This window comes from Rhinopithecus roxellana, chromosome 15 (genome assembly GCF_007565055.1).
Source record: "Rhinopithecus roxellana isolate Shanxi Qingling chromosome 15, ASM756505v1, whole genome shotgun sequence".
In the NCBI taxonomy this organism is placed as follows: Eukaryota; Metazoa; Chordata; class Mammalia; order Primates; family Cercopithecidae; genus Rhinopithecus; species Rhinopithecus roxellana.
In genome coordinates, this window is record NC_044563.1 from 98,086,542 (window position 1) to 98,113,360 (window position 26,819).

Below are 26,819 nucleotides of genomic sequence, written 5' to 3' on the forward strand. Positions count from 1 at the left end.
ACTCTTCAGGTAAGAATAAGTGTTTTCTTGAAGCAGAACTTTTTTTTTCTCTGTGAGACAGGGTCTCACTCTGTCAACCCAGGCTGGACTGCAGTGGTGCAATCTTGGCTTACTGCAATCTCCACCTCCTGGCCTCAAGCCACACTCCTGCCCTAGCCTCCCAAGTAGCTGGGACCACAGATACACACCACCACACCTAGCTAATATTTTTATATATTTTTTTGTAGAGATGGAGTTCTGCCATATTGCCCAGGCTGATCTCAAACTCCTGGGCTCAAGAAATCCACCTGCCTCAGCCTCCCAAAGTGTTGGAATTACAGATGTGAGACATCACGCCTGGCCAAAGCAGAACGTCTTACACAGAAGGAACTATCTTCCTGGTTCAGGTCCCTGGATTTGACTAGTTAAGTCGTCCACACTTCCTCATCATCTCTGGAAAGAATGTAACATGGCAGAAAGAACACTGTACTGAGAGTCATGAGACTTGATTGAGTTCTGGTCCTAGTTCCCTGACTCACTCACTGTGCCTCCCCTATTTAGTCCTCAGTTTTCACATCTCTATACTGAGGAATTAAGGCCAGATGATCTGTAAGTTTCTATCCATTACTGACATTCTAAGTATTCTAGAATAAAAATTCATGACTTTAATAAGAATCAAAAAGTATCCATTTCAAAATAAGCCTTTGGGCTCAGCTTGACTTTCACCCATTGGGTTTTCAAAGTTCTAAAGCACAAGCATCATTAATTCCAGAGCACCTGCTTTAAATAGAGCCCATGAGGTCAGAATCTCCCTGAGCTTGGTTGAAGTTTCATGATATATGGTCCCAAAGAAGATGGAGTAATGTATACTGTCACCCTATTCTGAAAAGGATCTTGGCCCCAAAACAGAAAAATCAGCATTAGGTATATTTATAAACTCAGTTTAGTGTGAATCAATGGCCGGGCTTGAATTTCACTAATGCTTAGACATCAAATGCAATAAAATATTTCTTGGGCTGTGACACTTGAGAGAGTAGCTAACACAGCTAGTCCCTTTCATACGTACCATACAATTCCCCTCTTTAGGAAAACAAAAGAATAAAAAAATCTCAATCAAAAGGACATAACCATGAATCAACAGGACAGTGATGGAAGGGGGAAAATTTCACTGAAAAGTAGAACTGGATTTCTAGCTTAAAGTTGCCATGAAGTCACTTTGTCTCCTCTTGGTTTCAGTTTTTTTCATTTGCAAAGCGAGGAAGTTGCTTCTTTCATCATTGATTCTCTAAAACTTCTAAGACTCATGGGCTTTTTAAGGTGACACTGAAGAAAGTAAAGAATGTCAAAGAACTCTCTGTATTCGTTCTCACTTTTTCAATCCATATCCCTTGTAAGACCACAAGGCTACTTTGGGATACTGAAGGATTCAGTGAAAGCTTCCAGCATCCCAAAAGCAACTGGATTCTGGACATTCTGACCAACTCCACATTAAGGTTTAGATCTTGTGTAAATCATTCCCCTTGAAATTCTAATACACCACCAGCAACCAGCACTTAGCATTTGTAAGCACTGATCTTTCTGCACTCTTCAGGAGAGTTCTGATCAACTTGTTACCTATCCAGAGACATTCACATCCAGCCCCGCAGAGACCTCTGACATAAAGAGAAGAAATGGAGCATGTGATCTCCAGAGAGCTCATGAGTTTCCAAAAGAGTAGTGGGAGCTAATGTGTCTTAAAAAGACATATGAGCCAGTCCTGTGCTGGATGCTTTAATACATCATCTCTTTCAATCCTCGTATCAGGTCAGCAGTTATTTCCCCATTTGCCTAATAAGGAAATAAGTTCAAAGAAATCGGGTTTTTTCATTTGTCCAACATGTCTTAAGCAGGCAAAAGCAAGCATGGCTCCTGCCCTCATGGAGCTTACAGTCTAGTGGGAAAGGAAATTAGTCAAAGAATGCTGCCAAAAAATAGCACAAAAGAGAGGTTTATGGTGCTATGAGAACAGAAAAAAAAGAAGTGACTTAGCAATGTCAAGAGAAGTTCTCCCAGATACCTAAGTTAAGGATTAAGATTTAAAAAAAAAAAAAAAAAAAAAGGATTTAGCTAAGTCAAACTGAAGAAGAGATGCACAGATAAGTGGCCAAATAGAGGGAATACCTCGTGCAAAGGCACTATGGTGGGAAATGAATGATGCTTTCAAGGAACCAAGCAAAGGCCAGAGTGCAGATTGGATAGGGATCAAGAACTAGCATGGTGAGAAATGGGGCTGGAAAGGCCAGCAGAGAGCAGATCACACAGGACCTGTAGGGCCACTAAGGATTATATTTTTATCTTAGGAGCAATGGGAAGCCATCTGAATGTGACGCAATGGGCTTGAAGAGATCTTTCAACTGGGGTATGAAGAATGGGTTGGAGGGGAGAGGGAGGGTATTAGTCCATTCTCACATTCCTATAAAGAATATTTAAGACTGGGTAATTGATAAAGAGAAGAGGTTTAATTGGCTTACAGTTCTGCAGGCTATACAGGAAGCAAAGCTCGAGCATCAGCTTCTGGGGAGGCCTCTGGAAGTGTACAATCATGGTGGAAGAGGAAGCGGAGCTTGGACATCATCTGACAAGAGCAGGAGCAAGACAGCAAGGGGGGAAATGGTACACACTTTTAAACAACCAGATCTCATGAGAACTCACTCACAATGGCAAGAACAGTACCAAGAAGAATGGTACTAAACCATTCTTGAGAAATGTACCCCCATGACCCAATCACCTCCCACCAGGCCCCACCTCCAACACCGGGGATTACATTTCAACATGAGATTTGAGTGGGGACACACATCCAAACTATATCAAGGAGTAAATATGGGAAGACCAGGACACCAGTTAAAGGCTACTGACGGATTCAGTTAAGAGGTGACAGTGGGCTGAACCAGGGTGGTGACAATGGAGACAGAGAGAGGTGGAGCTGCCCACAGTCACACAATCAGTAGGTTAAGAGAGCTACGATTCAAGCCTTCATCTAGCTGACTTCAGAGCCCAGGTTTTTCTCTACCTTGCCATTTATTTATTCATTCAGCACTTAGTTACTAACCATCTGTTATGTATCAGGCCTGTGCCAGATGCTGGGGATATGGCCATGAACAAAACAGACACTGCTCTCGTGTAATTTACAGTCTAGACATTAAACAAATAAGAATACAAAGAGATGTATACAATTACAAATTGGGATGAGTACCATGAATTTTAATAGGTAATATTACAAATTAGGCCACAAAAATCTTCCAGGTTGTTGATAATATGAAAGAGCCACTTGCCTACTGCATGCAAGTAAAAGACTTTAGGAAACTTTGCTGCCAGAGTTTGATATTGAGTATCTCAGGCCTCTGAGCCCAAGCTAAGCCATCATATCCCCTGTGACCTGCATGTATACATCCAGATGGCCTGAAGTAACTGAAGAATCACAAAAGAAGTGAAAATGACCTGTTCCTGCCTTAACTGATGATATTACCTGGTGAAATTCCTTCTCCTGGCTCATCCTGGCTCAAAAGCTCCCCCACTGAGCACCTTGTGACCTCCACCCCTGCCTGCCAAAGAATAACCCCTTTGACTAATTTTCCACTACCTACCCAAATCCTATAAAATGGCCCCACCCCTATCTCCCTTCACTGACTCTTTTCGGACTCAGCCCACCTGCATTCAGGTGAAATAAACAGCCTTGTTGCTCACACAAAGCCTGCTTGGTGGTCTCTTCACACGGAGGTGTGAGAAAGAGTATGGCATCCCTGGTCAGTTCATGAGCTTTCAGGCTAGTAGTCTCAAGGTCACATTAACCCTGTGGAAATAGAAGTCTTTCTAAAAGCCACTACTAAGTCTTTAATTTACTTACATATCCCAGGCAGCCATCACTTATGTATGCATTTTACAATAGTTGGGATCTTTCACAGATTCATTCATTTGAACATCACAGCAGCCCTATGTAGAATGCAGGCAGGTTTTAATATCAAACTTCAGAGTTGAGGAAACTGAGGCCTAGACAGGTAAAGTGACTTAATCAAGGTCAACAAACTAGGAAGGCACCCAGATCTGCCATCCAACTCTCACTAGAAGCACCTCCAGCCAGGAAACCATGAATTTCAGATGACACACCTGCAGGTCACTGAGCCTGGATAAAGTCACCCAGGAGTCCCATGAAGTTCCTGAGAACAATGATCAGGAACATTAAGCAGCTTGGGAAAGGTTTCTAGAATGCAGCACCACGAGCCTGAGACACAGGTACCCTTGCCAATTCTCCCAGATTAGAACAGGTTCTCTTGGACTCTTTCCAAGTGCCTCTGACTAACAGAAAAGTATTTTTCCATCACAAACACTGCAGGCAGGCATCAGACAGACTCCTGAGAGGGGAGGGCAGAGAACACATCACAGATTCCCATACAGACAATCCATAAAGTTATTCTGATACCATGTGAACTGCCCTAGCTAAGCACCTACCACTGGGGATGTCCAGTACTGAGCAGTGTTTCTCAATCTTGACACTATTAACATTTGGGGCTAGATAATTCTTTGTTATAGGGGGCTGTCCTTGCATTATAGGATGTTTAGCAGCATCCCTGGCCTCTACCCATTAGACGCCAATAGTGTCTGTGCATAAACTCTTTTTTAATCAATATCACACAACTAATGCCTCCCAGAATGAGACTGAGAGCAGCCTCTGTGCTGATGTGGCCTGCAAGTTCATTCCAGGAACAATTCACCACTGGAGCTTGTGAAAACAACTAGAGTCAAATAACTCCTGTTCCACTAATGAGCTGCTCCTGACCCTGTGAGGAAATCTTATTCCCATTAATGTGAGCGCTGAGTCTGATTAAATAGAAGCCCTGGGTGTTTCTTCTCAATGACACTGGGCCAGAGCACAGGCCTCCATGGCTATAGAAGGAACACAAAATTGGTGAATCAAATAAATGCAAACTCCCATTTACCCAAAATTCAGTACAAAAACCAGGACATTCAAACCTCCCAGGTTTAACCATTCTGGATTTAGGATAAAGGAGAAAGTGGCAATGTACAAAAACAAGCAATCTGAATTAACAAGCTAATTAAATAGCTGAAACGTTACCAAAAAATCATGCTCTTGAAAGGAGGCAGAAACTTGAAGCTGAGCTCCAGAGGAGCTGGGGTGACTCAGACAGTGTCAGAGACATGGGTTCCAATCTCCCACCCCAAGGGCTGGGCTGCTGGCCCAGATGTGGGAATCATCTCAGTTATAATGCTTCAGAGCTAAAATCAAAGAAGCAACATCTTTATGTCTTTCATTAGTCAACTACCTAACTAGTTAAAGGGTTTACTGACAGACTCAACCAAATTCACCACCATTTGGTAGTAAGTGTATTTTAATGTACTGCAACTCTTGGAAGACTGACTAACCATGAAACGCCTACCTGTGAACACCCAATCACTCAAGACGACTGCTAATTTCTAAGAGATCTTTGCACTTTGTACTTAGCTCTACTATTGCACATCTCATACTGGAATGTAGTAAAATTTTATCATAGGTCTATCACCCCTAATGGACAATGGACTCGTTAAGGGCGAGACTTACATCTAGTACAAGGCACAGTACATAAAAAGACCCTCACCATTTGTACGATGGATGGATGATAAAGTTTTCCATCTCTAAATTCTTAGACTTACACCTATCTACATATATTCTAGTGGGAAGATATGGCCAATGTCTTTTCTCCTCCATTTCCCCAAGGCTTAACACATTGCTCAATAGGTGCCTAATAAACATTAACCTACTTGGTTGGACACCAGAATCCAAAAAGACAAACAAGCTTTCTGTTCGTGAACATCTAAGTCCCAGGAAAGAGGTCAGAAATCCTAGCTATCTACCCTGCCTTGTATGCATTTGTGTATGTGAAGTCTCTTTTAACTATAAAGAGTTTGATGCAGGAAAATGAGTACATTCTCTGATAGGCAGTGGAGACACAGAAGTGAGCAAGACTAATCTGGTGGCTTCCTTCACAGAGCTTATTACCTGAAACAAAAGAGAGATACCAACAATTACACACACACAAAACCCAGCTACCATGTTCAGTGAGTCTCTTTAGGAAACGGTTCTGTAGATAAGCCCAATCTTCAAGCAATCTGAATCTCTTTGAGGAAAGTGATGACCGTCCTCGTAATGAATGACACACTTTCCGTAGAGCATCCTCTAAAGCGGTAAAATATGGAAAGTCATTATACATCTTTGTTATTCAGGCCACTGTTTCAAAATGATCATGAAATGTTTTAAAAGACCAATTAAAAGCATCATAGATATGACTGCTCATAAGTCTACATTTGTGTATAGAAATGTGTAGTATGTGTGACTTACCAAGGATAGCTGAAGCTGACTTGAAAACCTGCAAAAGCCAGAAACTCCTGAAAATAAGAATCACTAGGTATTTGGGAGTCTAGAGATGTGTGTGTAGCTAGCAAGCAGGACAGGAGTAGGCAAGGGGACTCCTGAGAACCCCTGAAGCTCAGAATACTTTGACACGATAACAGATCTTGGGAATTGCAAATTGGCTGGGGAACTCTGTGAAAATCAACAGGCAGGGGCAAAAATATGAAGGCCAGGAAAGCAGAACCACCCTAAGGGAAAGATGAGAAACAAATGAAGACTCAGGAAAAGATAAAGATGCCAAAAGCTGTATGGGACGATGTGAGAACATTTGAGGGAATATATGAGATGTCTGAACCAATACACATCGTTTACTACGGTCAACACAAAAGTTTAAATCAGAATACCACGCCAGCTACGAATCAAAATAGTGCTCCTACCTGAATCTTGAGATATTTATCTTTCACTTAACATTTTCTGATGCTTTTAATTTAGACTTAGAAATCCAAATAGCTATGACAAAGTAAGGACTTCCCAACAAGCTGGGCAAATTTCGGGGTGATGCTTGCTGCAATGGATCCCTTCTCAAAACCTCATGGGCTCTTAGGACCGGAAGGAGTTAACTTAACCCAGGCTTATCCTTTTGGGTAGAAACCTGTGACACTGAGAGGAAAAGCCACATATCTGGCTGATGGCAGAACTAGACCCCAGTATCCCCATCTCTGATCTTTAAGCTTTCATCAATAAAAAGCCTTAACCCCAAGCACTCATAGCTGCTTAGACAGCTGTCCCCCAGCTGCTCTTACCAACCATAAGTTCTCTGCTACTGTCTCACCTGTCTGAGCAAGCAGGTGTGTCCACCCACTCCAGACGGCAGTGACCTTTTCATTCTGGAAACAACGTGCTTCTATTTTCTGCGGCACAGGAAGGAAAGCAGCCTCAGTAGCCAGTTGCCCATGCTTGTTGCTTCCCCAAACATACACCTCTCCTGCATCTTAAACAAGCAGAAGGGGAACAAAAGAGGTGAGGGAATATTAGTCCAAAATGATGGAAAATAACAGAAGTCTAAAAAATAAGTGGTTAAAAGAAGTCGTTTTATACTTACATTACAACGTTGAGTGGAGTCAAGCAGGATACAAAATTTGTGTACAGTGTAATAACATATTACAAGATTTTTTAAAATTCTACACATAAAAAACAAGCCCAAATGTTCTTAGTAGTTTAAGGAAAAAAAAAATGTGGTTTTCCTCTTCATTTTTTCATTCAACAAATATTTATTCAACATCTACCACGTGCATGAGACATGTTTCTCTATTTTCTACGTTTTTAAAATATATGCCTATCCTACCTTTTGTATGAAAAAAATGCTTTAACTTTCAAAATAACAGGTTAACAAAGATACATTATTTAAGCTTAAATTTTTTAAACATAAGATTATTTCACTGCATGCCCTGTCCAGCAGAAAATATAATGCTATAGAATTGCATTTGGATAGCACTTCAGCTTGTTTTAACCTCACAATCATCCTGTGATACAAGCAGGAAAGTGACTGACTGACATTGTGATTTAACAGAAAGAGAGCAAATTCAGAGTCAAGTGACTCTAGCTTCTATTCCTGGATCTGCTAACTAGCTATTGACCTTGGACAAATCACTTCCTCTCTAAGACTTAGTTTCACCAGCTGAAAATTGGAAGGGAAGGCTGTTGGTGTAGAAGGGCACACAATATGACCGATGACACTAGTAACAAGAATGACTGGCGGGTGACTATGGCAAGCCAGGGAGTACGTGCCTGTCTAAAAGGCATTCACATTCAAAAATATTTTGTAAATGAAAGCCATACAAAATGAGGCCATGGGCTATAATTTAGCCTATGGCTTGTCAGTTTGTGACTCCTCAGCTTTTCCAACCCTTATAATCTAAGGATCTACAACTGTACTATCCAATACAGTAGTTCACCACCTACATGTGGCTATCAAACACTTGAGATGTTGCTAGTCCAAACTGAGATACATTGTAAGTGAAATGCTACTCTCTCACACAATGGACTGCAAAGACTTCATGCAAACAAGAGTGGGGCTCATTATAATTTCATATGGGTTACATGTTGAAATAATATTTTGGATATACTAGGTTAAGTAGATATATTATTAAAATTAATCCCACCTGTTTCTTTTTATTTTTTGAAATTGTGGCTCATATTATATTTCTATTAACACTGTTCTAGAACATAAATTAATCAAGGCTGGAACATATTAAATTACTTTTCAGGGATCACATGGCTAATAAGGAGTCAAATAGGGACTAGAAGTCAGGTCTTCTGCTTTCACTGCATTTTGTAGCTTCCCAATAAAACTTTATAGTATTGCTTACCCTAGGGCAGTCTAGTATATTCCAAAAAACTGATGGAAAGTCAAACAGTATCATTAAAGGGCATTAGACTAAGGTTCAGAAGTCTCTAGTTCAAGTTCCATCTGCTACCCAATCACTGTTTGACACTGGGCACATCGCTTCACATTCTAGGTCTGTTTCCTCAACTCTAAGATGAGGGACTGTAAATCACTGAAACCTTTTTGTCACTCGGGTGACCCTGCAACATTGACATTCTGCAGTTTTGTGAAGTGAATCTGGCGTATTACATTCCCAGAGAGAGGTCAATCTCCTGGACTTCATCAGGGTATGCAAAGTATGAAGACCTCTTAGAAGATAGCAAAGAAGCCCCCTTGGCAAAGTGTCAATCCATTAAGTGGACTGGTGAGCTACAAAGAAGACACTGATGATGAAGCCTGTGTAAACAACTTCACTTATCTTAGTAGCTCTAAACCATCTTTTTGAAAGTCAAACTGTCTTCCAGATGAGGATCATTATGCTGTTGCCTCAGCAGGTAAAATTAAATTCTGCTGCAATGCCAAATAGTTATATAATCTACAACCACTCCAGAGAAAATATCTAAAGAGCATTGAACAAAATCCAATGTGTAACAGCTTGAACTACATGAAGAAAGAGAGGGCTATCAATCTTTCTTTTTTTTAATTTTTGACACAGAGTCTTGCTCTGTCACCCAGGCTGGAGTACAGTGGTACGATCTTGGCTCACTGCAACCTCCGTCACCCGGGTTCACGCGATTCTCCTATCTCAGCCTCCCAAGTAGCTGGGATTACAGGCACATGTCACTATGTTCAGCTAATTTTGAATTTTTTAGTAGAGATGGGGTTTCACCATGTTGGCCAGGCTGGTCTTGAACTCCTGACCTCAAGTATTCCACATGCCTCAGCCTCCAAAGTGCTGGAATTGCAGGTGTAAGCCACAGTGCCCAGCAGGGCTATTAATCTCCACAATCTTTAGCTCATTTTCAAAATATCAAAAATCATTTCACTTTGTGAATATACTAAAAATTACTAAATTGTATACTTGAAATGAAATGTAAATTCTTTAATTGTATACTTCAAAAGAAATTTAATTTATTATATATAAATTACATCTTAATAAAAATATCCAACATTTCTATATAAATAACACCATAATAAATGTGCCCTACATATGAAATACTAAATTTACTACCAACAAGAATTTTTAAGAAGTTGATGTTGACAAACAATTAGACAGGCTCTAGGTTTACATACCATCAGTCATTTCAGATTAATCAGAACAAAACAGAAACACCTCATAGTCTACTTTTATTCTCAGAAAAGAATGCCTTCTCCATCCCTCATTGACTGTGGGGCACGAACACATCACTTCTCACCCTAGGGTCTCCAGTCCTTCCTCTGTAAAAGGAAGGGAGGAACTAGATACCCAGTGGAGTCCCTTATAGTTGGCATTCATTTCAACTCAACACTTTTAACAAATATTAATATACAAATCTACCTGATGTGAGACATAAGTTAAAAGTAGGTGCTTTTTTATTAGATGTTTGTTTTAAATTCATTAAATAACAAATTATCTGCAGCTCAGAATTTGCAAAGCATTTAAACTCTCATATTAGGGCTCCTGTGCTCTTGAAATAACTTCTCAGCTGGGCTGCATTGCAAATTTGATGTCGAAGAATGCATACCACCATTAATTTACATATATTATGGACTCACGTGAATTTCCACATAAAACACTAAGTATGGAAGTCCCTCCTCTTTGCTTAAAAAATAGAATACATTCAACTCTGTGAGAGGTCTTACCAAACAAAATACTATAAATCTCTCAGATGTATAGTCTCCAGTCTACCAGCAGGGGTCAGGGCAATGTGGGCCAAAGAGAAAGGATTACTGTCACTTTCAAGAAAATGCTGCATTGCCTTGGAAGGAAAAGTCACTAGACAGTTTATACTGTATTGGCTCGGTGTTTCAAATGGAAGGATGAATGTGCAGCCAGAGAGAGAGATATAGTGTAGAATAAAAAAACAGTTAAGATAGAAAAACAGATAGATCAAAGAGATGAAGTAGATAAGAGAAATATAAAACAATATAAAATATTCACAAAACTATATATCTAGAGTAAGATATATAGATACATAGATTAGATATTAAAATACAAAGATTAAAGATAAATAAAACAGATATATAGGTAAACAGAGTAGATAGATAGACGGAGATTGATAAATGGATTAGAAAGATACAGATGGATAAAACAGGTTACTTTATTATACACACGTAGAGAGCTTAGACAGTTGTAACACACACCAAAACAGATTAGATGGATAAGACAGCAGCTTCTGCCCTCCTAATCGTAGGTATATGAGAAAACTACAAAGAATAATTATATAATACACTGTGTTATCCATATATGTTACATATAAATATACTGTTGATTATATGATTTGACAACCACCATTACCCTGAGAGGAAGACATTATTATCTTTATTGTGTAGTTAAGGAAGCAAACTCAGATGAAATGGAAGTGAGCCTATGTTTGCTATTCATGATTTACATGTATTATATTTAATTCTCATAACTACCCACAAAGTCGTTTATAGACAAGAAGACGGTCTCAGAAACGAAAAGTAATTTGGCTAAGAGCATACCAGCGGTAGCATCAGAATTCTAGCTCCAAAGTCTATGACATTCCCTCTGTATTTCAATATCACCACTTCAGGCAGTCACATAGAGAATCCTGGATGGCATGTTAAACCGTGAAAGAGCTGGTACCCACCTGTTAATGAAGCTGAGTGGTCTGAGCCAGCAAGTACACACATTGCTTTAGAATTCTCTAGACCTACAAAAGAAAAAATTTTCTTCTGAATTACATTTATAACAGAAAGAACTGGGCAGAGAGGGGACATTCAGTCAGCACCACCCGGGCGTGGTAGACACTCAGCCAGTGCAGGCAGGCCTGAGTCAGCAGCACTGGCCAAGAAGATGGCTGGCATTGTAGGGAGCCTGGTAACACACCAGGAGATTGAACAATCAAGCAAATATATTCGGGATAAAGGAGCCAGATTCATCACCATCAAAAAGGGGAGGAAAGGTATAGATATGAAAAGGGGAAAGGCTAGAATCAACCATGTAATATTGGATAGTAATTGGAAAAATCAGCGTAAATTCATGATTTCTAGTAGAGACAGAAAAATAGACATAGGTGTGTGTATGTAAAAATGTGTGTGCATGTGTGTGTGTGTGTGTGTGTCTATTCCTAACTCCAGAGGTTGAGTGGGTCTAGAAGCAATGACATCTCATACATTCAGCTGCCATCATATGCAGGCACTTAAATAACCCCAAGCCTCCTAAGAACACACAGTCAGAATCAGATTCTGAACTGGGCTTCTTTCTCCAAATTCAGCATTTTTCCTTCCTTAATTACACTGCTAAAAGTGGAGCTAGCCTGTGATGACATGCAGTCTAGCATGCAGATAGATGCAGACTTATTCTGTAACTTTTTTTTTCTGACACTTCTTTTTAATTAATAACTGTTGTAATAAAATGGCCCTCACACCTTCAAGTGTCCTCTGGAATGATACAGGACAAAGCAGATGTTTTCACCCACGTTCACCAGAGAGGAAGTACTGGGCCCCTAGTGTCCAGGTGAGGAGGGGACAGCCAGGGTTCCAGCTCCAGAACCTTTGGCAATGAGGTAAGTAGTGGAGGATGAAAAGTGAAAGACTTTGAGGACTGGAAGTTGATGATCCATTCTTTTTTTTTTTTTTTTATACTTTAAGTTCTAGGGTACATGTGCATAACGTGCAGGTTTGTTACATATGTATACTTGTGCCATGTTGGTGTGCTGCACCCATCAACTCGTCAGCACCCATCAATTCGTCATTTATATCAGGTATAACTCCCAATGCAATCCCTCCCCCCTCCCCCCTCCCCATGATAGGCCCCGATGTGTGATGTTCCCCTTCCCGAGTCCAAGTGATCTCATTGTTCAGTTCCCACCTATGGGTGAGAACACGCGGTGTTTGGTTTTCTGTTCTTGTGATAGTTTGCTAAGAATGATGGTTTCCAGCTGCATCCATGTCCCTACAAAGGACGCAAATTCATCCTTTTTTATGGCTGCATAGTATTCCATGGTGTACATGTGCCACATTTTCTTAATCCAGTCTGTCACAGATGGACATTTGGGTTGATTCCAAGTCTTTGCTATTGTGAATAGTGCCGCAATAAACATACGTGTGCATGTGTCTTTATAGCAGCATGATTTATAATCCTTTGGATATATACCCAGTAGTGGGATGGCTGGGTCATATGGTACATTCTAATGTCTCATCAGAGAATTCCCCCAAACCAACTCTGAATGTAAGCTGTGCCCCACCCAAACAGATGCCAAACAGGTTGTTTAAATGAAATAAAATAAAAAACATTTTTTCCCTCTAATAACAGGTCCTGTGCTAAAATACAGAGCAAAATGACCCACAGTTTCCATCCTTTAAAAGTTCATAATCTTTAGCATATGAGAAAACATACAGACAATTCATAATAATACAATATATTGTGCTATCCATGCATGTGAAGCTAATGCAGTGAATGCTAGAAAAGAAAAGGTCTTTACTGAGAAAGGTGTATCTGAGCTAGGCCTAGAAAAATTCTTAGAATTTTTCCCAGCGGGAACACAAAGGAAAAGCTTTTCAGGCAGACGTAACAGTTTTCCCATAAGCACAGAGAAATGAGAAGGCAGGATATGCCTGGGGAGAAGTGAATACCTTGATGAAGAAAACAAAAATGTTTGAGAAGTCTAAGTTTACATTATACATGTTTCTAATGTCATGTGAAGTGGACTACCTGTCCCACATCCAGTGCTCCTTCTCCTTTCTAAGAGTACCCTCCCCAGCTCAACCCATGGGTTTCAGGGAAGCTAAGTCCACCTCTAGCTGAAAGAGAACATCTCTAGGACTTAGAAAAATCAGAATGATCTCAACACCCAATTACATCACTCCCACTGCAACCCATCCTTCCCTATTTTTCCCCCACCCCTTCCCACCACCCTCAAAAATCCCTGATTTGTTCCAGGCAACAGGAAAAGTAGCTACAAGTCTACTATGCAAGTTTTTCCTACAGCCAAGCCTCGGTAAACTGGGTCACAAAGTAAAAGAGTGAGAAAACAGAAAAGGGAGAAGAGGAGGGAATGGAGACATGATACAGTATACAGAAGGAGAAAGGCCCACAAGGAGAGCAGAGAGAAAGAACGAGAGAGAGAGACAGGGGAAGAAGGGTAGGGGGAAGAAAAGGAAGGAGAAAATACAGACCAAATGACCAACAGACCTATGGGCAGAACACGTTACTTACTCCTCGTATTTTCGCATAGAAAGATTTCCCTGTGGTAACACTCCTGGCCCCTCTGTCTACATCCTCACTCACTCCTGCTTCCTTTTTGGGAGAAGGAACTGGCCATGCAAGGCATGGTCCTCCTGGGCTCCCTCTTTGGGGTGTGCCTGCCTGCAGAGAGGGTACGTCCTCATGTCCTCTTGGTCAGGTGTTAAGTTTAGCAGGACCAACTCTATACAGCTACCACAGTGCTTGGTGGGTAAATTCAATCTGAGATTCAGAATTAGAGGCTCACTATGACTATACATTGTCTTCAAACCCCTAATCATGTCTTCCAATCTAGCTTTTAACAGTCCTAGAGTTACCATTTCAATCTCCACCTACCTGACTTGCATCTATGCCTCAATGGGTTCCAAACTCTGGCAGCAAAGAGAGTTGCTTCTACTGGGCTGACAAAAACTGCCAGCAAGACTAACAGACCAATAGAGAAAGTTAGAGAGACCCAGAAATAACAAAATCAAAAATCCATTTAATCCTTTTCTGCATGTTTATGTCTCTACTTCCTGACAAAGAACAAATATAGGACTAAAGAAAGAAGCATCTTACCTGTCACTCTGCTTGGTTCCTTTGCTGTGAAAAACAATGGAAGAGTCTGCCCAGGGCACAACCGTCGTCCACATGATGCCAAACCAGTCCCCCACTGGAACACGATGCCACTCGCTTCCCAACAGAATGGAAGAGAAAGCAGAGAAGATGCACATCAGGATAAGACTAGATTGCTCTTTGAATCTCACTGCTATGAGAAATTCCCAGTTCTTTCTCAATTAATACGAGTGTTATGGAGAAGCTCAATTGCTTCAAGAGGTCCTGCAACTGGTCCAGGGATTACCACCAAGCCAATCACAAATTCAGTCTTCAGGGCAGACTAAGACCATCAAAGTAAATTCCAATACCACACAACTTCCTATAAAAAGTTCCGGGACACTCCTCCAGAGTCAAATCAGTGGAATGACACCTTATTCATGATTAACTTGAAAAGACAACTCAGACCCGAGACAAAGCAAAAAAGAACCTTGGGCCGGGCGCGGTGGCTCAAGCCTGTAATCCCAGCACTTTGGGAGGCCGAGACGGGTGGATCGCGAGGTCAGGAGATCGAGACCAACCTAGCTAACACGGCGAAACCCCGTCTCTACTAAAAAATACAAAAACTAGCCGGGCGAGTTGGCAGGCGCCTGTAGTCCCAGCTACTTGGGAGGCTGAGGCAGGAGAATGGCGTAAACCCCGGAGGCGGAGCTTGCAGTGAGCTGAGATCCGGCCACTGCACTCCAGCCTGGGCGACAGAGCGAGACTCCGTCTCAAAAAAAAAAAAAAAAGAACCTTGAAGATCATCAAGTCCATTCCTCACATTTAGTAGATGAGAAAACTGAGGCCCTGAAGAAAGGATGTGATTTGTCTGCCCACGCAGGAAGGTAACAGCAGAGAAACTGCCAGGACTCAGTTCTTCTAACACCTAATGTAGTGCCCTTTCCACGACACCAAGATGAATTCAAATATTCCTAATTGCCAAGTAAATACATACTTATGACTGCAAGATAGCTTCTTAATAGCCATGATTTCAGTGGAATGGCCTTTTACTTTCATGCCCACTGAATCTAATTCATGTACCTATGTTCTGAACCTCATATAAAGGCAAAGATGAAATTCTAGATATTTGGTCTACAGACAGGTGTGTGCAACTAGGATCCATCACCCAACAGCAACATTAAAGTTCTGCTCCTTTGGGAGTATCCTATAAACAGCAGTCCTTTTTTAGGCTGTAAATAGACAAGGCTGTTTTGTGAAAAATAAGCTATGACCACTGAACACAATGTGAGCAAAGCACAGTGTTGAAACAAAAACTTATCTCTTCAACAAATTGACTACAAGAGGGAAAAAAAAAGAGGAAAAACTTTACAGATTATAAGAGACTTCAAATAGCTGACAGGAGATTAATATCCAGAATATATAAAGAACTCCTAAAACTCAACAACCAAAAGAAACAACTCAATTAAAAAATGGGCAAAGATGCAATCCCAGGACTTTGGGAGGCTGAAATGGGAGGACTGTTTGAGCCCAGGAGTTTGAGAAGAGCCTGGGCAATATAGTGAGATCTCATTTCTACAAAACAATTTAAAAATTAGCCAAGCATGGTGGCGAATACCTGCAGTCCCAGCTGCCTGGAAGGCTAAAGTGGGAAGATCACTTGTGCCTGGGAGGTGGAGGCTGCAGTGAGCCAAGATCATGCCACTGCACTCTATCCTGGGCAACAGAGTAAGATGCGGTCTCAAAAAAAAAGCAGGGAAGGAGGGTGCAGTGCAAAGAATTTGAATAGACATTTCTCCAAGAAGATACACACATGTCCAGTAAAAACATGAAAAGATGCTCAACATTGCTAACCATTAGGAAAATGAAAAGAGATATCACCTCACACACATTTTGATGCTACCATTTTAAAAAAACAGAAAATAACAAGTGTTGGTGAGTTTTTGGAAAAATTGGAACCTCGTGCACTCCTGGTGGAAACAAAATGGTACAACTTCTGTGGAAAATAGTATGGTAGTTCCTCAGAAAATTAAAAATAGAATTACCATATGAACTGATAATTTTACTTCGAATATATATCCAAAAGAATTGAAAGGAGGATCTTGAAGAGATATTTGTACACCCACGTTCATATCAGCATTATTCATAATAGCTAAAACATGGAAACAACTCAAATGTCCGTTGACAGATAAATGGTAAACAAAATGTGATATATCCATACAATGGAATATTATCCACTTTAAAAAGGACCTAAATGCTGATATATCCTACTCCATGGATGAACCTTGAGGACATCATGCTAAGTGAAATACACCAGTCACAAAAAAGACAAATACTGTATGATTCCACTTAAATGAGGGACTTACAGTAGTCAAAACTACAGAGACAGCAAGTAGAATAGTGATTGCCACAGGCCAGTGGAATGGGGAGTGGGGAGTTACTGTTTAATGGGTATAGAGTTTCAATTTTGCAAGATGACAAGAGTTCTGGAAATGGATGGTGGTGATGATTGCATAATGATATGAATGTACTTAATATACTTAAAAATGATTAAGATAATAAACTTATACTATGTATATTTTACCATTATAAAAAATTAAGAAAAAAATAATTTTTTAAAAAAAGAAAGACTTGTGATACATATCAACCAATTACAATATGTAGACCTCATTCAGGCTGGGCACAGAGGCTCACACATTGTAATCCCAACACTTTGGGAGGAGAAGGCAGGAAGATCGTCAGAGGCTGGGAGTTCAAGACGAGTCTGGGCAACATACCAACACTCATCTCTACAAGAATAAAAATGTAAAAATTAGCAGAGTGTGGTGGCACACATCTGTAGTCCCAGCTACTTGGAAGGCTGAACCAAGAGGACTGCTTGAGTCCAGAAATTTGAGGTCGCAGTGAACCATGAACACACCACTGCACCCCAGCCTGGATAAGACAGGGGGACCCTATCTTAAAAATACATATATATGCATGTGTGCGTGTGTGTGTAAGTGTGTGTGTGTGTGTGTGTGTGTATATAGGCATGGGAAGAACTATATCCCCCTAAAATTCAGTTGTTGAAACCCTAATGCCCAGTGTAATTAGATTTGCAGATAGGGGCTATGGAATGCAATAAAAGTTTAAGGGGGTCATATGAGTAGGGCCTTAATCTAATAGGACTGGTGTCCTTACAAGAAGAGGAAGAGACATCAGAGATCTCTCCCTCTCCACAGGCACACCAAAAAAGGCCACGCAAGAACCAAGTAAGAAAGTGGTCACCTACAGACCAGGGAAAAAAAAAAAAAAAAAAAAAACTCAAAAGAAACCAATCCTGACAACACAATAATCTTAAGACTTTTAGCCTCCAGAATGATGAGAAAATAAATGTCTGTTCTTTAAGCCTCCCAGTTTGTGGTATTTCGTTATGGCAGCCCTAGCAGATTAGTACTGTGGTACATCCATACCAACAAATACTACTCAGCCATGAAAAGGAATGAATTACTGATATACACAACTTGGATGAACGTCTAGGGAATTATGTTGAGTGAAAAAAGCCAACCTCAAAAGGTTATATACTGTATGATACCATTCATATAACATTTTTGAAATGACAATATCATAGAGGTGGAGAACAGAAGAGTGCTTAGCCTAGGGCTAAGAAGTGGTTATAGGCAGGTAGAAATGGGTATGGCTATAGAAGGGCAACAGGAAGGATCCCTGTGGTAACGGAACTGTTCTATGTCTTGATTGTATCAATGTTAATATCCTCATTATGTTATTGTACTATAGTTTTGCAAGATACCATTAGAGGAAACTGGGAAAAGAATACACGAGGTCTGTTTTATTTTTGCACCTTCATGTGCATCTGCAATTATCTCAAAATAAAAAGTTGAATTTTTTTTGAAGTATAATCAATGCTAAGCTCAGGACTATCAGCACAGTCCTGCATTGAGCTCTTCCTCACCTCCTCTCTCCTTCCTCCACTCCACAACTGGACTCACGAAGCACTTGAGCCTCAGCTGCCACAGCCAATTAGTGCTGTCCTTCAGTTCAAAAGGAGTAAGAGCAGAAAAAATGAAAAGGGGAGAGATAAAAGGGTCACCATTCTCCCACATGCCACCTCCCTGTCCCTCTCACATACAGACTGTCAGTCCCATCACCCACTCACAGTACAGGAGACAAGCTCACTTAAAGCTTTTAAATTAATAAACATTAAAACCCATTAGGAAGGCAGTGCAGTTGCCTGCAAAGAATATGGGCCTTAGGATGCAAACCATCCCAGCCTCTGATCCCAGCTCTACCTTACTCCCCGTGTAAGCTTACACAAGCACTTTAACTCTGTGCCTCAGTTTCTTCACATGTAAAATGTAACCCGCATCACTTCCTGGTTGTGAGGATTAAAGTAATCAAATCAAATAGCACCTAGCACCATACCTAGCACATAAAGAGCTAGAAAACTTCATTTCCTTCCTCCCTACCTGCTAATGTCTTTCCCACATGACTTCTGCCTTATGTTCTCTCCTTTTCATCAGAACCACAATATAGCAGGACCCTTTGAAATATTCCCTAAAGGGTTTGTCCCCTAAAGTTCAGTTTCCTCTTATTACAGACCTATTTTTTAAAAAGGGGGTAGGCTGGGCACAGTGGCTCACACTTGTAATCCCAGTACTTTGGAAGGCCAAGGTGGGAGGACTGCTTGAGGCCAGAAATTCAAGACCAGCCTGGGCAACATAGCAAGACCCTGTCTCTACAAAAAGATCTTAAAAATTAGCAGGGCATGGTGGTATGCACCTATAGTTCTAGCTACTCAGGAGGCTAAGGGAGTTAGACAGCTTGGGCTCAGGAGTTCAAGGCTACAGTGAGCTATGGTCGAGCCACTGTACTCCAGCCTGGGCAACAGGTTAGACCCCATCTCTAAAAAATATTAAAAATAAAAATAAAAAATAAAGATAAAATGATCACCTGTAGCAGCTAATGCATGCCTCAGTCCAGCAGCAATACAAACAACCTTCTCTTTATGGAGCTGTCAAAATAAAGAAAAGGATTTAGATCTCAGAACCATCCATCTACAAAATTGTATATAATTTATACCCAAATACAATGCAGTACGCTCCTCACTATGGGTCTGACTGGTTTAAAGCAACCACTCCCCCAACATTTCCACCCATAAATACCTCTATATTTATCCCTAAAAGAAAAAAATGTATCTTTTAAAATGCCATATCACAACACCACATGACAACAACTCTCAGGGCTGAAAGGCACTTATAAGGTCATCCAGTCCAAGAGTTAGTAAATGTTTTCTGTAAAGGGACAGTTGGTAAATGTTTTACAGGCCATAGTTTCTGTCACACTACTCAGCTCTGCCATTGTAACATAAAAGCAGCTCTAGACTATACATAAACGAATGAGCATGACTGTGCCAGTAAGACTTTATTTACCAAGGGTTCAAAGTTTCCCAACCTGATCTAGTCCAATCCCCATCCAACAACACCCCACCAAGTGGTCATCCAACTCCTGCCAAACACCTACCCCCAGTGACACAGGGATCACCATTTCCCCAGATGCCTGTTCCATCTTTGCACAGTTCCATTTATCTCTTTAGGTGGAACCAAATCTATCTGCCTGCAACTCCTGACAATGCTTTCCAAATATTTGAAGACAGTTGTCATGTCCTCCCTAAGACATCTTGTAGTGGTTTTAAAAATAGGTCCTCAAATTCTTTGCTACTCCTCCCTTCAAGATGTGGAGCTTAATACCCCTCCCCTTGTGTGGGCTGGACTTAGTGACATGCTTTTAATAAAGAGAATAAAGAAGCAATGAGTGACTCAGAGTCTAGGCAAAAAAAGGCACTAAGGCTTCCTGCTTAGCATCTCTGTGTCTCTCATCACTCCTGGCGGAAACCAGATGCTATGTCTGAAAAGTCCAATAGAAAGGTTCACATGGCAAGGAACATGCAACCATTAGGGCTTTATCACATTTGTTTATTTACAGGTTCACGGAGACCGCAAGCAGACCCAGCTAACATCTCAACTGCAACTTCATGAGAGACCAGCTAAGCTGTTCCTAAATTCCTGACTCTCCAAAACTGTGGTATAATAAATGTTTGCTGTTTTAAGCTGCTAAGGTTTGGAGTAATTTGTTACACAGCAATAGATAACTAATGAAGATCTTTTCTTTAAGCAAATATCCCCCATTCATCAGCCATCACTGGGTTTCAAATTCCCTTCCCCTCCTGGTCTTCACTTCTATAAATATGCTCTAGTTGTTCAATATTTCTCTTTTAAAGCAACTCTATAGCATCATTCTAACCCCATTAAGGTTTATCACATTTGTTTATTTACAGGTCCCCAGTGTCTTTCTAAACTTTAGGACTCTCAAGGGCAGGACCTGAGTCTTATATACCTTTATGCCCAGGGCCTAAGCACTAAATCCACAACAAAACATGACATCACAGATGCAGGCTGAATGGCAGAAAGGACTGAGCTCTAGCCTTCCTTCTTCTGAAAACTATACTTCTGTCAATGGAGTCCACAATCACATTAGCTTTCGGGAAGATCAAATCTTAGTGTTAATACAATTTGAACATATCATCCTTTATATTTTTCTTTTGTTTTTCCCCAAAAAACTAACTGAAGGGCTTTACATGTGACTTCAGTCTCTAACACCACTCACCTCCACCTCTTACTCTCCATCCCAACTGCTGCTGCTTTAGTTTGAGCCACAGTCATCTCATTTGGATTGTTAGCAAGAGTTTCCTAAGTAATCTTCCTTCAGTCCATCTTCTACTACCCTATCTGACCTCCCTACCGTGCTGTTCTTACCATGTGTCACATACAACCACCCTGATTGCCCCATTCCCACCTACTCTACCCTGGAACTCCCACCTCTTCCTTATATTCCAACCATACTACACTACTTACTATATCTCAAACTCTTCTGTTTTATTCTGCTCCACTTTTGCTTACATGGTTCCTTCTGCCTAGAATGTTCTTCTTTTGTACCCACTCTGAGCATCCTCCTATCCCAAGACAGGTAAACTTCTATTTAACTTTTGAGACTTAGCTTAAGCCTCTTCTCACCCCACCTTCCCCTAGATGCTCAGTACTCCCTCCTTTGGGGATATACACGCATCTGTCATAGTTCTGACATGGTATTACATTTAAGTATTTATGTGCCTATCATGTCCTACCAAACTATAGCTCTCAACTGCTAGGACGGGTCTTATTCAACTTTGCTCCCACTGCCTAAATATAGTACCTACACATAATGATTGTCATTAAATAAATGCATGAATTTCCATTAAATTTCACTTTGGCACATTGTTGCATAGAATATCACCTGTCAAAATGTTTTTACTTTCTGATTCTGTCATTCAACATATTTTAACCATTATTCCTCTATTCCTTAATTATATAAAGTATAATTAAGCTAAATTAATTATAACTTATATGTAGGTGCTTACCAGGCCACCTATTTGCAATTGGGAGCTATAATACTTCCTTCAGGGGCTACAGAGCCTAGACTTGTGTGCATACCATGGGAACGATGACCCCAAATAACAGTCTACAGACCAGCAACTGAGTTCAGCAAGCTGGCAGGGGCGGACCCAAGCTTTCTCCAGGGAAAAAAACATCTCCACTACTAATCAGAGTTTAGGAAAATTAGATCAGAGCAGGGCAACTTAGGTGGTAAAACTCATTTTTGATTCACGCATATTTCTTTTAAAATTCTATATTCCTATTATGATCACTTACAATATAAACTTCACAAAAAGGGGTAATTTTAAGTATGATGCACTGAATTAAAGAACTCTGAACTAGGGCCAACAGTCCTGTTTAACACTTGTTTTGTCCAATATGGTAGCCACTACCTACACATAGCTCTTGAAAACTTGAAATGTGATTACACTAAACTGAGACATATTGTAAGTAAAAAATGCATACCAGAGTTCAAAGCCTTAGTACAAAATCAGTATAAAATATCTCGCTAATAATTTTTACACTGAATTAGCCGGGCATGGCGTCAGGCACCTGTAATCTCAGCTATTCGGGAGGCCGAGGCAGGGAACTGCTTGAACCTGGGAGGCAGAGGCTGCAGTGAGCCCAGATTGCACCACTGCACTCCAGCCTGGGTGACAGAGCAAGACTCTGCCTCAAAAATAAAAATAAAAACAGGCTGGGCGCGGTGGCTCAAGCCTGTAATCCCAATACTTTGGGAGGCCGAGATGGGCGGATCACGAGGTCAGGAGATCGAGACCATCCTGGCTAGCACAGTGAAACCCCGTCTCTACTAAAAAAATACAAAAAACTAGCCAGACAAGGTGGCGGGCGCCTGTAGTCCCAGCTACTCGGGAGGCTGAGGCAGAAGAATGGCGTAAACTTGGGAGGCGGAGCTTGCAGTGAGCTGAGATCCGGCCACTGTGCTCCAGCCTGGGCGACAGAGCGAGACTCCATCTCAAAAAAAAAAAAAAAAAAAAAAAATTAAAACAAAAAATAACTTTATACTGATGACATGCTGAAATAATAGTGATAATAGTGTAGATACACTGTATTAATTTAAAAGTTATTAAAATTAATTTCACCTACATGCTACAACATGGACAAAACTTGAAAGCATCAAGTGAAGTAAAAGGTTAGCCAGGTCACATATTTTATTATTTCATTTATATGAAATGCCCAGAACAGGCAAATCCATAGAGACAAAAAGTATATTAGTACTCACCAGGGGCTGAGGGGAGGGGAGAATAGGAATTGACTGCTATTAAGTATATAGTTTCTTTTGGTGGTAATGAAAATGTTCTAAAATAAGATAATGATATTGGTTGTTCATTTCTGTGGATATACATTTTAAGGGGGTTAATTTTATGGTACCTGAATTATAGTTCAATAATGCTTTTATTTTAAAAATTAATTTCACCTGTTTCTTTTTTTAAAAGGGCTGCCAGAAAATTTTAAATTATATACAGCTCACATTATATTTCTACTGGCTGGCACCGGCCTATACCATTTGCCCAGCTTAGTGTCTTTTGACAAATCACTTCTATTTGGACCTATTTCTAACATAATTTCCATTATTACTAATTTTAGAACTGTAAAATGTCATTAATACCCTTATGAGATGTATTACTTTTATTGTTTTATTTCACAAAACTTCATATAAAGTGTATAAAAACTAACAGAGGTTTTCATTCACAACGTCTACCTCCCAACTTAACTTTTCCCAGAAGGACCTATTTTTCAACTCGAATTCTCCTACCCCATGGGTTTTCAGGGATCCTGACAGCCTTTTATTCTGGGGAGAGATAGGTTAATACCTCAGAAACACTTTAACAGGTCATGGGCGAGCTAAATATTAACTGTCCTCACCTCAATGGCCTGGGGAACCACACATCTTCGAGGTCCATGAGGAACTCCTAACTGGCCAAAGGAGTTGGATCCACATGATAGAACGTGACCGTTTTCTGCAAAATACAAATACTTAACTTGCAAATCTATGAAGTAAGATGTCTGTGACCAATGGTTTAATGGTGCAGGGTGAGAGATGCAAAGCAGATGAGGGGAAATGCTTCAGTGCATTCAGACCATATTCCCTGCTTTTATTCCTCTGGGAATGAAAACACTGGGCACCAGGTTAAGCATTCTACACAGACTATCTATTCTATTACCTCAATAATAACAGATTATCTGTGTAGAACACTTAACTCAGTGCCCAGTACTGGGATGGGAGGATAGTAATTTCTCACTTTTCATGCTTCCATGTGACAAAGTTTCCATTAGTAAAACACTCCAGCTTTTCTCTGTGCCCTTCCCCATCCTCACTGCTTTCTAGGAGACAGCAGTCATGTAACCAACTGGTGAGTTTAGGAGATGGGACAGGACATGTGTGGCTTGGCACCTCCCTGTCAGTCATTCTAGGCTGACACATAGGAAGCATTTCCCTGTGGGGAAAGCCTAGAGATTTGGGGGTAAGTCTGGACCAGAAGAATATTAGGACCACTGGCCTCATCATTAATCCCGTCCTCCAATTTAGCCTTTGCCAGTGAAAAGCCAATAGTTTTTCATCTCCATTACTGACTTCTCTCTGCCTTTCTCACAACTGGCTCCAAATGTGAGCAGGAAAGAGCATTATCTACTAACTTCTTACAATCCAAAACACAGGCTCACAATAAACACTTCATAAATGATAGTTATTATTTAGATTCTAATAATTACCATCAAATTCAACAAATATTACAGAACCCCTCCACAGAGGAGAATGGTGACACTTGAGCAGGGTTTTAAAGCTGGGATTTGAGTCCATCAGACAGACAAGAGGGGTTGGTCCAGACAGACAGAAGAGCAAGTACTGCTTGGTATGACTAGAAAGAAAAGTATGAGGAGTGTGGAGAATAAGAGACAAGGCACAAAGATAGCTAGGGAACAGTTACAGAAGGCCAATGCTAAAAAGCTAGGGATCTGAGCTATGTCTGGGAGAATCCACAAGGGTTTATGACAGAAGAGTGACAGAAGATGCCCTTGCAGGAGGACTGTGGCAAAGAGGGAGCCTGGTCAGAAACCACAGATGGTCCTTTAAATCCAGAATGGCCAGCTAGACAGAGCAAAGCTGAACAGAGAGGTCAAAATTGCTTCAAGGGAACAGACATCAGCTGACAAAGTAACTACTTCTGGCTGTTCCCAAGCGCATTATTCTAATAACCCTCTGGCCATATCCTATCCTGCTACCTGGCTTTACAAAGACCAAACAGATCTGCCCAACACCAATTATTTAAAAAACAAAAAAATCCCACAGTGGGAAAAAGCTGCCATCACTGTTTTGACAACCAGTATTGCCTCATATTCTCCTACCACACTCCCCACAAATAACCCTTCGCTGCCACTGCTGGCCACTGGCCAGCTACCCCAGGCACGCAGCTTATCATGAACTTTTGGGACAGGAAATGGCCAGCAAAGGTGATCTAGTCTATTCCCTACTCTCTGACAAAAGTTTTCCACCCCAATCCCAGTCTCCTTTACCATTAAATTCTCCTTAGAAAAGGTAGTCCACAACTTTCCTTGACAACCAGAGGGAAAATTTGTGTGTGCTTTTTATTTATTTTTATTTATTTTGAGATGGAGTATTGCTCTGTCGCTCAGGCTGGGGTGCAATGGTGCATCTCAGCTTACTGCAACCTCCACCTCCCAGGTTCAAGTGATTCGCCTGCCTCAGCCTCCCAAACAGCTGGGACTATAGAGTAGCTGGGACTATAGGCATGGGGTACCACACCTGGCTAATTTTTGTATTTTTAGTAGAGACGGGGTTTTACCATGTTGGCCAGGGTGGTCTCGAACTCCTGACCTCAAGTGATACACCCGCCTTGGCCTCCCAAAGTGCTGTAATTACAATTGTGAGCCACCGCACGGGGCCTTGTGTGTGCTTTTTAAACACAAAGACGCTTTCATTTAATCGGCAGTCACCACCATCATACTGTTCTCACCCAAAGCCTTTGTGGTGATACAAATTTACCTAGGAGTGAACTCACCTGTGAGTATAATGGTAAAATCCCAGCCACAGGCCACCTGTTGGATGGGACAGCCAAAGAGGGATTTGCAGGGGGTAAAATATGGGATATCCTCTGTGTGACCAAGCCCCAGTTGCCCATCTTTGTTCAGACCACAAACAAAGAGGTCTCCTCCATCTGCAAAATATAAAGGCATCAGTGATAGTATGCACAGGGAAAAACACAACTGCAAAATGAACAAAAAGATTTCACTAATTATTTGGAGTCTCAGACCAATAACTTTTTTTCCCATCCAAGTTAATAAGTTGTGTATGTTCATGTATTCTGGAGCCAAACAACACAAGGCCAAGGGCCTCAAACTAATACCTACATAGAAACTTCAAGTCTTGGAGCAGTGGTCAATCACCAAACTGAGCATCTACTGGAACAAAAAGCTAACATTTATTCAACATTCAGAATGTGCCAGGTACTGTTTTAACAGCTTTTTATGCAGGGCAGATTCATCCTTTAGGCACAGTGTCTAGGGCCCACAACACTTTCAGAGGTCGATAGAGTGGCTTAATTTTTAGTTATTTTGAAATGAGAAAAAGATAATATAGTAGCAATGCATATATAACACTAAATCTGGAGTGGATTATATTAATATCCATCTTTATACCAACACAGTTGTAAAATATAATTTTATTTCTTTACAAAGAAA

General features: G+C 40.8%; 1 protein-coding gene across 6 annotated transcripts in view; it reads right to left on the bottom strand.

Moving 5' to 3' along the window:
* Window positions 1-26,819, bottom strand: part of SERGEF (secretion regulating guanine nucleotide exchange factor) — a 233,748-nt gene that overhangs the window by 200,928 nt on the left and 6,001 nt on the right. For all 6 annotated transcript variants that reach the window (XM_010370150.2, XM_010370147.2, XM_010370148.2 and 3 more), the window contains exons 3-8: window positions 26,141-26,296; window positions 23,988-24,082; window positions 19,582-19,642; window positions 14,656-14,769; window positions 11,501-11,563; window positions 7,194-7,352 (exon numbers count right to left, since the gene is read on the bottom strand). In XM_010370150.2, coding sequence (XP_010368452.1) covers window positions 7,194-7,352; window positions 11,501-11,563; window positions 14,656-14,769; window positions 19,582-19,642; window positions 23,988-24,082; window positions 26,141-26,296 — 648 coding nt within the window. The remainder of the gene's footprint in view (window positions 1-7,193; window positions 7,353-11,500; window positions 11,564-14,655; window positions 14,770-19,581; window positions 19,643-23,987; window positions 24,083-26,140; window positions 26,297-26,819) is intronic.